At 39.8% G+C, this 14,830-nt stretch overlaps 2 protein-coding genes across 3 annotated transcripts; both read right to left on the bottom strand.

The window, feature by feature from the left end:
* Positions 1-315: 315 nt before the first annotated feature.
* On the bottom strand, positions 316-3,910 carry prlhr2a (prolactin releasing hormone receptor 2a). Its single transcript, XM_046035589.1, has 3 exons — positions 3,811-3,910; positions 1,503-1,983; positions 316-1,031 (listed from the first exon to the last, which is right to left on the bottom strand). The coding sequence occupies exons 2-3, from the start codon at positions 1,961-1,963 to the stop codon at positions 395-397; spliced, it is 1,098 nt and encodes a 365-aa protein (XP_045891545.1). The 5' UTR covers positions 1,964-1,983; positions 3,811-3,910; the 3' UTR covers positions 316-394.
* A 4,602-nt stretch (positions 3,911-8,512) lies between these two features.
* On the bottom strand, positions 8,513-13,727 carry got1l1 (glutamic-oxaloacetic transaminase 1 like 1). 2 transcript variants are annotated; one of them, XM_046036049.1, is made up of 8 exons: positions 13,492-13,726; positions 12,397-12,578; positions 11,805-11,928; positions 10,750-10,967; positions 10,482-10,632; positions 9,856-10,021; positions 9,498-9,640; positions 8,513-8,928 (listed from the first exon to the last, which is right to left on the bottom strand). In XM_046036049.1, the coding sequence occupies exons 1-8, from the start codon at positions 13,664-13,666 to the stop codon at positions 8,789-8,791; spliced, it is 1,299 nt and encodes a 432-aa protein (XP_045892005.1). In that variant the 5' UTR covers positions 13,667-13,726; the 3' UTR covers positions 8,513-8,788. The 2 variants fall into 2 exon arrangements, with proteins under 2 accessions (XP_045892005.1, XP_045892006.1); XM_046036050.1 differs by lacking the exons at positions 9,498-9,640; positions 9,856-10,021 and having other exon boundaries at positions 13,492-13,727.
* Between the last annotated feature and the right edge of the window lie 1,103 nt (positions 13,728-14,830).

Genomic DNA, 14,830 nt, shown 5'->3' with positions numbered 1-14,830 from the left:
TGTAGGAAGCTGGTTTTGACAAGGAAGAAGAGTGTGTGGAATAAAAAAGGTGACAAATCTGGTTTTGCTGATGTGATGTTGAATCTTTTTTTCTTTTCAAACTATCCGCCGTGAGTCCGACAATCTTAAAGGAGTGCAATGCCAAATTGGTGGAGTACTCTTTTGTGAGTATTTGGAAACTACATGGCAACATTTTTGACACTGTGCTACTGAATTATGGAGCAAATAACGTGGCAACCTTAAATGAAAGATAGAACACCATACAGACTTAGGAATCCTACCAATTTATAACTATATATATCTAATTCTGCATTACCAAATATTACCAGAATGGGATGAGGATACGCTAGTAACAAAGAAGCAAGGATTAACAACAGTAGCCTAAACAGGAGCTTCACAAAACCACACTGGCTGTGGCGCAGTTGTTGGCCGAGATGCCGATGCGACGGCGGCATGTGAACATTTTGCGGAGCTCAGCGCGGAAACGGTCGTGCAGCCAGGCATAGAGGAAAGGGTTACAGCAGGATGAGCTCATTGCACACAGGTGACAGAGCAGCTGAATGAGCAGAAAGTACCGCTTATCAATCAGGTCGATGTCAATGTCACGCAGCACATTGAACACACTGATGGGCATCCAGCAGAAGCCAAAGGCTGCCACCACCAGGCTCACCAGCCGGAAGGTCTTGCGTTTGCGCATGCGCTGAGCCTCCGCCTGGCTCTGGGTGTGGTGGCCAGGTACGACACAGTTACGCAGTTTGACAGAGATGCACAGATATGAGATGCAGAGCGCTGACAGAGGCAGGACGTAGGTGATAAAGAGAGTGCTGTACGCGTAAGCCAGACGCTCCCTCTCTTGGCCCATCCAGAACTCCTCGCAGATGGTGAAGCCCTCATTCTTAAACTCCACGTGGTAGGTGTGAGCCACAGCTGGAGCCACTAGACTGCAGGACAGCAGCCAGATTCCAGACAGAAGGTAGGTGCAGGCCAAGACTGAGATGCGCTTTTTCAGAGGATGAACTGTGGCATAGTATCTAAAAAGGAGCAGATAAGAAGATAGCCTATTAGATTAGATCTATCTATCATGCCAAACACGAATTAACTGCACGAGAAGACCAGCATTCAGCATAACTTGCCAACATCAATCAACATGCAAATGAAAGCACAGCTGCCACAAATAATGCAGCTTCAAAAATAACCTCAGTCAAAATGCAGTCAACACCAAAATGACAGTTTCTGGCAAAACATTAAAAAACATTTTTTTTATTAAAATCAAATCCAATTCAGCTCTGCCACTGCAAGGTCCACAGACAAAGCAGAATTTAGGCTTCTGGCAGGTTTGAATAAATGCCAAAGCTGAAAACATTCCACTCATCTGATGAGGCATTATACTGTAGGATATGTCAGTGAAATGCACTATGCATGTAAATAAGGTTTATCGGAAGTCCCCAGGAGATTTATTTATCTGTCCTGAGTCCTCACAGTGGCAACTCATTATGATTTACCTGTCAACACCAATGGCTGTGAGAGTGAAGACCGACACGTACACCGTCACAGGCTGGATGAGGTACACCAGGTAGCACATGAAGCTGCCGAAGACCCAGCCATGTGGGTTGAAGGCATAGGCCAGTGTGAAGGGAACACATGTAGCACACATCAGCATGTCAGAGAAGGCCAGGTTTCCAATAAAAAAGTTGGTGACATTGTACATTTTGCGGGTGCGGCAAATGACATAGAGGAGCAGGTAGTTTCCAAAGACGCCCACCAGGGCCACCAGAGTGTAGCAGGGAATGATGAGCAGCTTGAAGGACTGCAGCAGCTCTACGCCCACAAACTGGGGGCTGCGCTTGGAGGAGCCGTTCTGCAGTGCCACCTCGAAGACTTGACCGGTGTCGCTCCCATTCACCTCACGCATTGCACACGGGGGGGTGAGCTCAGCTACCCAGTTGCTGCCTGTGCCCTCCATCCCAAATGGCTGTTGTTAACCTGGGGGGTGAAATCATGGTTCAACAACAGGCACAGTAAACGATTCAGCTTTATCAAGCCAAGAATATGCTGAATGGACAGACATGCGGACACGTTTATACAATTTGTGTCAATTAATTCACTTCAATGGAAACTTTCTATTTTTTTTATATTCCTGAGTAAATGCAGAAAACTTGTCCAGTTGAATGAGCAAGTTCCACTGTCCAATTATAATTCTTGTCCCTGTCCTGTGTAGCACCAAAGGGAAAATCACTGTGCTGACAGTAACTTCCATTTAGAACAATAATGTAAAGTTTCCCTTGACTTAACTAAATTTAAAAACTACCACATAGATTTTGTTGTAAGTCTTAAATGAGTGGGTTGTTTTGCTGTAATACAATTCACACACAAAGTAGGTATGTCACTGTGAGTCAGGCTTATTACATCAGCTTTTTTTTTTTACAAAGAATATTAAAGAAAATACTGCTGTGTGATTCAGAGCTGCTCTGGACTATATCCATACACCAGAGTATTATCTACCCACACATGACACACTGCATGTGCATATGTAGGCCTAGTTGAGGAAATGTAAAGGACATATGACAATATAACTGCATGACAACATAGAACAATAGTGACACATGGTGGGGTGATGAATGCACCCAGCAGCAACACATTTTGATTTAGTAAAAACCCTTTTTGGAGGTTCTGGTTACACAATATTTTGATCTCCCTGAAAAGTGTGGATCAGATGAAACAAAGTAAAAATCACTTTTTTAATACAGTAACTGCTAAAAAGAAATATCAGAGGAAAGATTTCTGCTTCAGATTCACTCAAAATGCCCCACATCACCATTTTCCAGATGGCAATTAATCCAAATTCCTGAAGTTACCAACATAGAGGCACTGGACATAAGTCATGTCTCAAAGTATAACAGAATTAAAACCATACTAAAAAATTTAATTGTTACTGCATAAACACTTTTTTTACTTACTTCTCTTCTCTTGGGTGTTGTATAGGCCTATGTATGCTGTACATATTGTAAAGCCCCTTGAGGCAAATGTGTGATTTGTGATATTGGGCTGGACAAATAGGATAAAGCTTATTCAATTTACCGTATAATTTTTAAATGTGTGGTTATTTCTTATGTCAGCTTTAATCTCGGCTGTTGTTTCTATATGGTCCTTCTGATTTGACAGCATGTTTAATAAAAATGTCACGGCAATTAAAGTCTGAAATGTCCTCGCAGAAATCACTCAGATAATGACGTCTCACATCTAAGGGCGACCATGCAGCGGGTTATGCGCTGAACCTACGACGACAGATTTGATTCACACACTGATTCTAATAATAAGTGAATAGAATAGCTATATCAGGAAAAATATATATGTCAAATAGCCTAATTGATCACCTGCTCAGCAGAATTTGTTAAATTATAAAAGAACTGCTAACACGGCTGTATCCCTTCTGCCAAGAAGGAAAAGCTACATGCTGAAATAGTGGCAGCAACATTGTGCTATCAGATACATTTTGATATTTAAACAACCAACAATGTTAAGGATTAAACAAAAAAGATGAAAATTATATTAACTGTATCTTGATTAGTGTCTCAAAAAGAAATGCAGCCCTTGAACCCTGCGATAAAATTAGAAATAAACTGTGCAGTTATAGAAAAGTCTTTTGGAACATATCACCACGAACACGCCTCTAAATTAAAGCCAACAAACTAAATATTTATTTCTCATAGCTCACAAATTTGCGTTATAGTACTGACCTTTAGTTATATGCTTAAGTAAAATAACATACCATTTGCGCATCTCGAATGTGAGGAAAAGTGGCACACCTACTGTATGTTAATTCCCAGTTTTCAGCAGAGTCTCAGTGCAGGAAAGATCCGGCGCGGAGTCTCGGTGTGCCTCTGGAGATGCGCGCTCCTCACACAATTGAACGCATGCGGGTTTCCGAGCAGCAATTACAGGCTTGCATCCGCACTCCGAACCTTTGATAGGCCTATTTTACGACCCAGCAGTAATTGGCATCGTAATTACTTTTGTGAGAAGCGTTAAGAGCGTGTCGATCAACAGGTGCAGTCCCGTTGACGGGGATCACTCGCTTTTATATCTGCCCTTAAAGTTGACTGACAGCTCTGACGCGCGTGTCTCCGTGGACTTCCTATAGTCTGCATAGTCTATGCTACAGAGTACTCCTACAGTAGTTCAGTTATCAACAAAAGCTCTATATGCTAAAGAGAAGTTACAGTTTGCTCTTCCTTTTCATTTTTGCATTGGTATCCTCTAAATGGGCTTAATAGCCTAATATTCTTCACTGTAGCCTGTACAGCCTATCTGACCAGATGGAAAAGATCAGTAGGCTTATTTATGCTGAGAAATACAGAGGAACCATGACATTTCCATTAGGTGGAATTTATATGTCTGAGCCTACCTTTTTATGCAACAAAAGTCACACTGCTGTCTGGATTAATGCAGAGGTCACTGCCACAGTGGCTGTAATGTTTGAACTGCCATCCTTCACTGGTCACAAATATTTGTAAAAGGGACTGAGGGGCAGGCTGATAAGGAGGTGAGGTGACGTGATGTCTAAATGCTGAGTGGCTTCCGTGAGGAGGACTGTCAGAGATGGAGCTCTGTAGGCATGGTGTTTCATTCCCAGTTTCTGCTAAACAAGTTAGGGCAGACAAATCAATTGTGGCTATATGCTTGCAGAGTGATTCTGAATTAATAGCCTGGTGTGAAGCCAGGTGACCAGGCTTGGTATAGGAGATCCTGATGTGACTTTTTGCAGTGAAGCTAGATTCAGTGTGCCTGAGGCTTTGGTTTGTTCATTTAAAGCTACAAGAGTTTGGTTGTAATCAATAGAGGTTAACCGTCCCCACTCTTCCTCCTGCATGCAGACAACATAGCTCAATGCCCTGTCAGCAGGATCTGTATAAACAGAGGTACGCCATCACTTATTCTTGAAGTTCATACTCCACTTTTTGACTAAAATGTGTATATATATAGTGTATCTCACAAAAGTGAGTACATATTATATTTGTATTATATTAATATTTGATTATATGTTTTCATGTGACAACACTGAAGAAATGACACTTTGCTACATCGTAAAGTAGCGAGTGGACAGGTTGTAAAACAGTGTAAATTTGCTGTCCCCTCAAAATAACACAACACAGCCATTAATGTCTAAACTGCTGGCAACAAAAGTGAGCACACCCCTAAGTGAAAATGCCCCTGCACTATCCTCAACCTTAAGGTGAAACTATTAAATATTATTATTATTAAAATAAAGTTAAAAAGACTTTGAGCATTAAACATTTAATTTTCTGCATTCTGTTGACATTTTCTGCACCACTTTATGGTGGAAATGTCATTATTTATATGAAGGGAAACAAAATTAAGGTGGCAGGTGAGAAAATATAACAATATAATGGAATATAATGCAGTAATGAGCTTTTGGACAATGCAATTGTTTCTTCTATAGGCTATTTCAATTGCATGGCATGTTTACTTATTGTGCATTGTTTCATTTGTTATTTAACATTTCTTGTAGCAAATTTTTTTTCAGAACATTTTTAACAAAAGCTTTCAAAAACTGATGGAGACATTCTTATTCTGACATGTCCCCAGTGTAAAGGGACATTGAAGAGCTACATTCAGCACATGGCTGCTTGAAAGGCACACAAGCTTCTCTTCTCCCTCCTCTCTCTCTGCCGACAGAGATTATCAGGCAGGCCAGAAAGGGAACAGGTGAGCGCCACGTAGAGCCCAGAGAACCTGATATGGAGAGGGCAGAGGAGAGTAGCTTGGAAGAAGTCCCGGTGTGCAAGAAAATGTCCCGGTAAAGCAAAGAGTAAAATGTCAAGGTACAGGTAGTGCGTACCGCACTTCAAGCACTGACTTCAGTGATTTCCAAAGCTCTGCTCTAGCACTACCAGCAGCTTGACAGTAGCCTATAAAAATCGCTTCACATGCATGTGCATGTCATTCTTCCAAACTATGAAGAACCTAAATGCTCGAGGACATGCTTTTATGAAAGGGCCTCTTCAGATTCAGGGATACATGTTATTTTGCATCTTTAATGGAGCCATATTAAGTTGTAGATTCCAGTTCTAGTTCAAGGCTATTCTGTCAAATGAATGCAAATGTGCAAATGCATGTGATTTATGTAGCAGTACTGTAGCAGACTCAGAACTGATAGGAATGATAGCAAAACTATGTATCTCCCACATTCACAGGTCAAGCAGGTCATGTGTTGAAACCTCTGCAGATCAAGTCACACCTGAATGAGAAGTATGACACACAATACTTGATCATAATGCAGCCTGTTTGGTGTTTTAGAGCAACACAGTAAAAACATTTCTGAGAACTTGCTAAAAACCTTTCTGGTTACCCAGTTCAAAACATCAACCAGTGCCTTACTTATGACTAAGCCACTACTAAATAGTATTAGACAGTTTTTACAACAAACCCAATTTACTGATAACAAATATTTCAATATAGAACTGGAAGCTCAACCTTAATATGGCTCCATCAAAGATACAAATTTATCATGTCACGCAAAAAAACTTTTCCATTCAGGGAAGGTTTTTTGTGTGTGAAATCCTTTCAAGAGCATTTAGGCTTTTTAGTACAACGACATGTACAAGTGAAGCAATTTTTATTATTGCAGAGGATGACATGGTTCAGATAATTCCCGTTATTCTTACTCCACTTGTTTCCAGGGAATCATTTGAAAATTATTTTCATTTACATTGTATTTCAGGCTGTTTGAGGTCAATAGCGTTCAATCACTCAGAACAAGTCATGGCTAATCACTGATCTCTGTCAGTCAGCACATCTTTAAAGTGCACTAGAGGACTAGGACAGCAGATGAACGCCTGAAATCATTTACTCCTGTGGTAATGAAAGGCTGTTCTGCGTCCACTCCCTGGTACCCCATGTGCCCTAAATGAACTGCTTCGATTGGCATCTGGCTGTGACAATTTTAGAGATCTCCTCAGACAACGTTCAATCATTTGTTCATGTTCACATGTTCAATTATTTAGCCTGCAATCTGGCATGTGAGTACTACTGCAGAGTCTAGGTTAACATAAGTGTTGCTGTTTGAAAAAATAATACTAAGAATCTACAGCCATGCTAGCATATCTGTGAGGGTATAGAACAGTGAAGATAGCTATTTAGTAAGTCAGTAGCTCTTAGCTTACATTAGAGTGCTAACATATTCACAATGACATGGCTAGCCATTGTTAAGCAAGTATAATGTTAACTATGTCCTCATCTTAGGTTAGGATGTTAGCAAGCTAAGATTTGCTAACTAGCACTAAACAAAAACTACAGCTAAGTTTGATGGGAATGTCTTGTTGTAGTTTTGCAAGAATTTAGTCCCCAAGCTAAAGTGTTTGACAAGTTAAAGTTTCACTCTAAAATTTTGTCCTGATGATAGCAATATTTCTGAAGGACTGACTAACCTGCTGACTGAGCCTGCTGCTAGTACAGCTAGAAATGGGTACCACTTTCTAATAAGGCTCTTTATTATAAGAGTTAAAATCTTGGGTGATGGTGGCACATCAGTATATAAGAAGAGCATTTCAAATTTATTTCTGATTAAATGCATAGGCTAAATCTACAGTGTTTGACTTAATTTTAAAAAATGCCTAGGTTCTTACTTGAATTCATATATGTTTTGGATACTAACGTGGTCCAGACTTCTGTTTGTTCTGGTGAAGTGCTGATATTAACTGGAAGGAAAGCGACACCTTTCTACAAGTCACTTTTGGTTTTTGCAGTCAGTTTTGTTTCCATGCTAACATTTGTATTTATGCAGTCCTTTATATTCATGTTTGTGGGGACAACTGCAAGTGGAATATTAGGATGCACGTCAACAACTTCAAACGTATGAACAAATATCTGCAACACTGTGTACATGTAAGCATGATGAGACCCAAATCAAAGGGCTCCAGACAGTGTCTAATGGCTAAGACTCTGTATGATGGTGGATGTTGATTATCCTTGTTGTTCACCCGAGGTCACTGAAATGAAAACAGTGAGCACGCAGCCTCCATTAAATACCTTGTCGCAAGCTGTTTCCCAGAACTAAACAGCATGCAGTGACAATGGTGGCATATCTCACAAATGAAAAGAGGGCCCACAAGAATATGAAGTTAGTTAGATAAAAGCTATATGTTTTCCAAAAAAGTGGAAAATAAAATAATGCTAATTTTTGCGTTGTTCCGTTACTGCCCTAGTCATTAATATGTTTAAAAATGCACAGTCGAAAGGAAATGGTACTAATGACAAAATAGGACATGTGGCAGTAAAACCCCCAAATAGTCTGATACAAATACAACTCTTCAGAAAAAAAGGTTACTCTGTGGGAAGCACCCAATCAATATCAATATTATTTTTTAAATAAAATTACTTAAAGAAATTAAAGAATTGGCCTTTCTGCCACTTTGGCATTCAGATATGATTGTAGTTATAAATCGTGCAGTCCTGCACCAAGACAACCTGGTTAATCAGAAGAAATCTGTAATATGAGGCAAAAGATAAATTTTTTATACTGATCTGCAATATTTAAAAGTATAAAACTGACTGAAATGCATCCAGCTTGCATCCAGCTTGTGTATGAAAATATGGCATATGTTTACACAAGAATGTCTCAGATGAAGCATGGACGTTTGTGACAAATGTTTAAGAGAAGTAAGTCAACCTTGTAACAAAAGGCAGTGAATTATAAAGACTGAACATTTCAGTCAGGCTGCAAAGCTCATTTGACACTGATTTCAGATCTTGATCAAAGGCCACATGGTCAGAGTGAAGTGGTCAGAGCCAGATGGATGGAGTCGGCTATATACTCGAAGTTACGGCCGTTGATTGCACTCATGTTTAGACAGCCCCTGGGAAGCAGGTGAATGTGTCTCTTCTTTGACAGAAAATCTACCTGCTGACCTAAAGAGACAAAAGAAAACACAAGAAAGTATTTATGATAGTATCATGGGATTTGCTGTTGTTTTATTGTAAGAATTTGTAACATTTAAATAAAAATGTTCTGGGAGTCCATGTAAATTAATGTAATTGACAATCATCTCCATTGTGAAATTATCACAAACACACACCAAAAAATATCCCCTGCAAATCCCTTGATCAAAGTCATGAATTTTGCTTTAATGAACGCTGATTAGGGTTATGGCTTGTAATTGTACCAGCATAAGGTAAGACAAATTTATTTCATACCATTGTATAAAGTGCAAAACTTGAATTTTATTTTCAAACAGAGCCAAAATGTGAGGCCTTGACTCTGTATTAAGCAATAGATCTATAACAATGTACCATAAATGCAAATTATTTATGTGAAAGGATTTTACAGAGGAGCACAGATGAGCATTGAGAATATTAGACCGTGTTTTGCCTTGTCCTTATTAGAGGCTGGTGCAGTGAATTATTTGTTGCTCTAGATCATTAGACAAAAAGCACTACATAAGTCCAACATGGTAGAAACTGTGCTGCCTGCTGCTCACCATTCAAGCCTGTACAACAGTACAGTCCACCTTGTTGAGTTAGGTGGTTCCAGCAACCGGGAGTTCCCAAAAGCCTCAGCCTGTCCCTCAAAATGTCTCTGATCAGCCTACATCTCGCCACAATGCACTTTACTTCTCCCTGCCTGGGGAACACAGTGGAAATGTTTGGAATGTAATCTAAAGAATACAATTCAATATTTGCAAAACATCCAGTGCAACAACAATCCAGAGCACAAAAAGTGCGTATTTTAATTGATGGATTTTGTCACCAGCACGCTTGTCCATCACTATGGACATCTATTAATACTGTAGCAATGTGGCTGGACAAACCACATTCTTCAAGTGGAGCGTGACTCACCATTCAACAAGATGGGCTGAGTTACTGAGCACTGTTGCAACAACACGTGCTCCTCCTACAGATGGCTGGGCCCACAGTGATCTGATTATTGTGTCAACTTGAGACTGCACAGATAACAGGAGGGAGCTCTGCTTTAAGACGCACAGGAGGTGTCCAACAGCCTCGCCTGGTGATGGGAAGTAGGAGATGAGTCCGATGTAAAGAAGCCTGACATACTAGCTTTTGCTTGCGTTTCTGACTGAAAATGAAGTTGAGGGACACTTTTTAATTAGAAAATAAAATAAGCCACAAGCAGATAAGATGAGTTGCCTCACGTGACAGTGAGTGTAGATAATATGAGCGTACATTGTCTGGCGAACAATGGCCAAGACATGAATACATAGCTGTGTGTGGGGCTGACTGCACAAAAGAAAAGAATATTGAGTTCAAATTGACTTGCTATATTTTCTTGTAACAGCAGAGAAACTCTGGGCTGTACTTTGTGTTTGTTTACCATTACAGATTACAGTTTTAATTTGAAGTATTAGAAGTAGTATTCATTTTGACATTTGGAGTCCCTGTGACCATAGGAGTGACACACATACATCCTTGAAATGAGTAAAATTCTTTTAATATCACTTTCTCACCATATAGTCCAAAGCAGTGGGAGAACGACTGAGCACAGAGGAGCTCCATCCCCAGCGATGCACAGTACTGTACAGGCCAGGCATCCCGCTCTAAATCTCCATAACAGAGTGCCTGGGCAGGCAGCAAGAGGAAAGGGAAAAGCCTACGCCTCTGTGGAAACAGTGCCGAGACAGCAAATGATGATTTAAGCAGGAATGAAGAGCTACTTGTCTGATAAATAAGTAATTTGAGCCTCTGCAAAAGAGCATAAATGTACATGTCAGTTACCATGATGAGTTGTGTAATCACAGCCCATTGATTTTGAGAGAGGTCTGCACCGGTTGGGTAGTGGGCAGACGCAGAGAGTACAACAACACTTCGCTCTGGAGCCCTCTCCAGATCCTCCAGAAGCTTCTTCAAACAAACACCCCGCTGCTTGTCATCCCAGTAATAATACTCACAGATATCTTGGATCCCTGCTGCTTGGAAGATAGCAGCCAATGAGTCTGCAGGGAGGATCAAGGCAAAAAAAGATCAATCCCATTTTAAACTCCAGGATGCTGTTATGTTTTTATGTTATGATGAATATCTTTTGATAATATTAACTGTACACTTTTAAACATAGTAATGCATATAACATTTTGCAGGCATTACATCTGTACAGAAGTACTGCACTTTCAAAGGTTTCCTCAATCTCCAAATCTCCCTGAAATCATTTACATCCACAAAAATGAACTGAACAGACTGTATATGAAATGTGTAAAATGATAACGCCTGACATATGTATTTAGGCCGGTTATCATCTATACACGTGCAATCCTTCATATTTAGTCTTCTTTCCCTCTGAAATCTCAGAAATTGCATTGTGTACTTGTCACAGTTACTTATGTCTATGAAGGTTCTCAGTCATCCAGGTCATAGTTATCCAAGGAAGGTTACAATCGAACTGAAGAAGCCTCTCAGATCAGAGGCGAAACATCTTCGAGTATCTTCGGCCCAATCCAGTTACCCTTGATTTTAACCTTACTTTGAGTTACTTATGTTGCTATGGATGCAACTGATGTTAGCCAAACATCTGTCATTTGTGGTGTACCTATGAGTCATCCTCAAGTCTTGTTCATAGTATGATGTTCAGGCAAACTGGTAGTGCAATCACCAAACTAGTGTGGCTGTGGCTCAGGAGGTACAGCGAGTTGTCCACTGATCAAGGGGTTGGCAGTTTGATCCCCAGCTGGGTGAATGAGAGGCCAATTGTAAAGCCCTTTGGATAAAAAAAGTTCTATATATACGCATCCATTTACCATTTATTAGCTACCACCAGCATTTTAAAGTGCAGTATTTACCATCACAGGGGGAAGAGAGGTAGACCGGCCCACGCCAATCAGCACATACATCATACCAATGTCTCAAGAGTTCAGCTCCAAGACGCACAGCAGCGGTAAAGCCAGGTGTTTGGACACCTAACACCTGCAACAAAAGTCCGGAAACACCAAGAGTTGGGTTATGATTAGTACTAGTAGTAAAATACTTGAGTGCTGCTGATCTTGTTCTGATTTATTCTGAGAATGAAGTTGGAAGTAAATAAGTCCTCTGCACAGTACCTGCAGGTAATGACTGCATGTACAAATTAACTGGATGATATGCTAATTCTTCATCTATACATGCTTGTTGCTGTGAAACAATTAGATTAGATTTGCTATCATTTAGGATGGGAGAAATGAGCACTTAGAAAAGATAATGTTGACTGAGACTCAAAACTAACTCTTTCACCACCTTCCCAAAACTCACAAGGGAACATCATTATGTTTTTTATTATTATTATTATTATTTTATTGCCTTTTGAGTGCAGAATTTGGCTGATTCCGATTATCTCAAGATACCGGATATTGGCCCAATTAATCGGTCAGTCACTAGTTTATGTACGGCTGAAATTACCCGGTTCTCCGCTATAGCACGAGAGCTCTTCCCCAAAGCAACCTCTGAGGCTCGCCGAGTGAATTCTGTCAGACCAAGAGAAGGTGGATACTCTGGACGAAGAGTGGGATCAGCGCTTAACTGTTGCTTTATTTTTCCAACAAGACGCAGTTCAAAGGTCTTCCCTTCCTCGCTGTAACACTCTGTGGAGTCCAACAAAACACAGTATCAAACTGCAAAAAATAAAAATGAATCATTGGAAAGGAAAAGAAGGTTCACAACGAGAGAAACGGTAATTGAGACTCTTAGAAAGCATACTGTTAAATGGAAGATTTTGAAAAATCAGAATAAGGCACAAATAGGTGGGATCCACCAAGAGCCCAAAATGCCCCATTCAGAAAAATATTGATGAAATCACATGTACATGTTGTGCCTGTTTTCCACCAACAACTGACACATATTTTGGAGCTTCTGCGCCATAAATGGAAAAGCTACAAAACTTTAAGTATCTTTATTTCTTGATTAGTATTAGGAGTAATAGGCTAGCTCCTACAAAATATTTATTAGATATTAGATTGAGTCAGCAATTCAATTTAAAAAGGTGTCAACTGCATTATCTATTCAAATATTGTGCTCTGAATTAAAGATGAGGGAGCCAAATGCAGGTAAAGTTAGAGAAATGTAAATGCAACCCTATGTGCTTCTTAAAAACGCTATAATATTCTTTGTGGGGTTCATCATTGGTGATAAATGATTCTAAGTATATATTTTATTAACGTTTACAGTCGTCAATATTTTATCAGGCCGGCACTTGGTAGAAGTAGCATTTCTTAAGATTCAGCAGAAATCTGCATTTTGATCAATGTGCACAGCAAAGCATCTGAAAAGCATATGAGCGTTACCTCCCGCGAGGTGCATGCAATTCTCTACGGGCATGCAGAATAACAGGCATAACACCTGTACTCTTTTTCTTTCTGGCCTCATACAAGCGAGCGAAATCGCCAATTCAGCATATTTTGTTAAGGTTTTTGTAGGCCTAACTTACAGAAAGGCACATTACAAGAGCAGATATGATACAAACGTCGTCCTAATTAATTGAATCTCAAACGGACTCACCTCTACCTGCCAGGTAAACTCTCCTGATCTGAGTGTCTCTCTTGAAGGCGGACAATAGCCTTGTTTCAGGACTCACAGTTGCGCTGTGAGTCCTGGTAAACACAGAGAGATGACCTCCCGGGTCTCCATTTTGGTTGCCCTCTTTTTCATCCATGCTGCCGCCGGGTCGGTTCATCTTCAACCCAGCCTGCCATATCAGCCCGCTAGCCTTTTGTTTAGCCTCTGTTGCCAGGCTACAGCACGTTTAGATACAGTCACCCGGGCAACGATGGATGAGTTTGTAACGAGCTAATTTGTGGGTTTACTTTCGCCTTTGCAGTGATCAAAACAGGACAGCCTGTGTGGAAATGAAAGGATCAGTTTTCACTGTTGGTGAAAACGTCACTTTTAAAGTGTGTAGGCCTATATGGGTCCACACCAAGGACTGTTAATGCTGGTCAAAAAGTAGGCTAAGTTAGATACATTTTGCTTTTAGTCTCTCTCTCTCTCTGTGTGTCTTTCTTTTGTTTTTAAAATGTAATTTTATTGTCAATTATATATAGGCCAATATATATTTATTGTTTATATGTGTTTACCTAAACATTCATGCCAGTAAAGCTAATTGAAATGAATGAAATGAGTGTTAATTTAAGTCTTTTTGGACTAATTTAGTGTAATTTTTTTATGTAGTTAAAATTTAATACTTCTTAACACCGACCAGTGTTAGTTTTTCTTAACACTTTTATATAGTGTTAGACTTTCACTCTCTCAGAGGATCATTTGTTAACTACACACGCGTTATCCCCATAACATTTTAAAGGTGTAAATATATCTCCTCCATATTCCTAAAAAAAAATTCTTGGAAAACAAAGTTTGCAAAATAAAGATGGTTGATGTTTTAACCATTTATTTTAACACTTGCACCTCAAAGAATTTAATTACATTACCTTAAAAGATTTTACAGAATGAACAGATTAACCATGCATGTTAGTTTATTAAACAGGTGTTAGGGTGGCTAGTTACAGTGTGGCTACATAAGTTTAATTTATTGTGGCTCACCATTGCAAAACAACCAGGTGCCAGTTAAGAAATATCAATATAAACTATAACATTATGCTACTTCATTTACTTATCAAACAGTGTTAGGTCAAAAGCGCGGTCAGTCAGTGGAGTCATGAAGACTCTCATGGCTTCAGGTGTGTACTGAAGTAGAGACGGGGTGACATGAACACTTCCAGTGTAAAAGCCAGGATCAGAGTTAAGAGTAAGAAGTTAAGAGTTAATATTTATACAATTACACTTATAGGTTTGATTTAGGGACACTTTGTTTTTACACTCTATTTGGCACCAACTTGTTGTC

The sequence above is a fragment of the Micropterus dolomieu genome, linkage group LG21, assembly GCF_021292245.1.
Source record: "Micropterus dolomieu isolate WLL.071019.BEF.003 ecotype Adirondacks linkage group LG21, ASM2129224v1, whole genome shotgun sequence".
NCBI lineage: Eukaryota > Metazoa > Chordata > Actinopteri > Centrarchiformes > Centrarchidae > Micropterus > Micropterus dolomieu.
The sequence above is the reverse complement of the archived record's forward strand: the minus strand, read 5'-3'. Positions and strand labels throughout refer to the sequence as shown.

Bases quoted from the DNA above. Each gene is read 5' to 3' on its own strand.
- got1l1 (XM_046036049.1), bottom strand. From the start codon at position 13,666: ATGAACCGACCCGGCGGCAGCATGGATGAAAAAGAGGGCAACCAAAAT. The intron at 10,633-10,749 runs GTAACTGACATG...CTGTTTCCACAG, and splicing joins TGATTACACAACTCATCATG to AGGCGTAGGCTTTTCCCTTT. The intron at 9,641-9,855 runs GTGAGTCACGCT...TGTGTTCCCCAG, and splicing joins TCAGCCCATCTTGTTGAATG to GCAGGGAGAAGTAAAGTGCA.
- prlhr2a (XM_046035589.1), bottom strand. From the start codon at position 1,963: ATGGAGGGCACAGGCAGCAACTGGGTAGCTGAGCTCACCCCCCCGTGT. The intron at 1,032-1,502 runs GTAAATCATAAT...GCTCCTTTTTAG, and splicing joins ACAGCCATTGGTGTTGACAG to ATACTATGCCACAGTTCATC.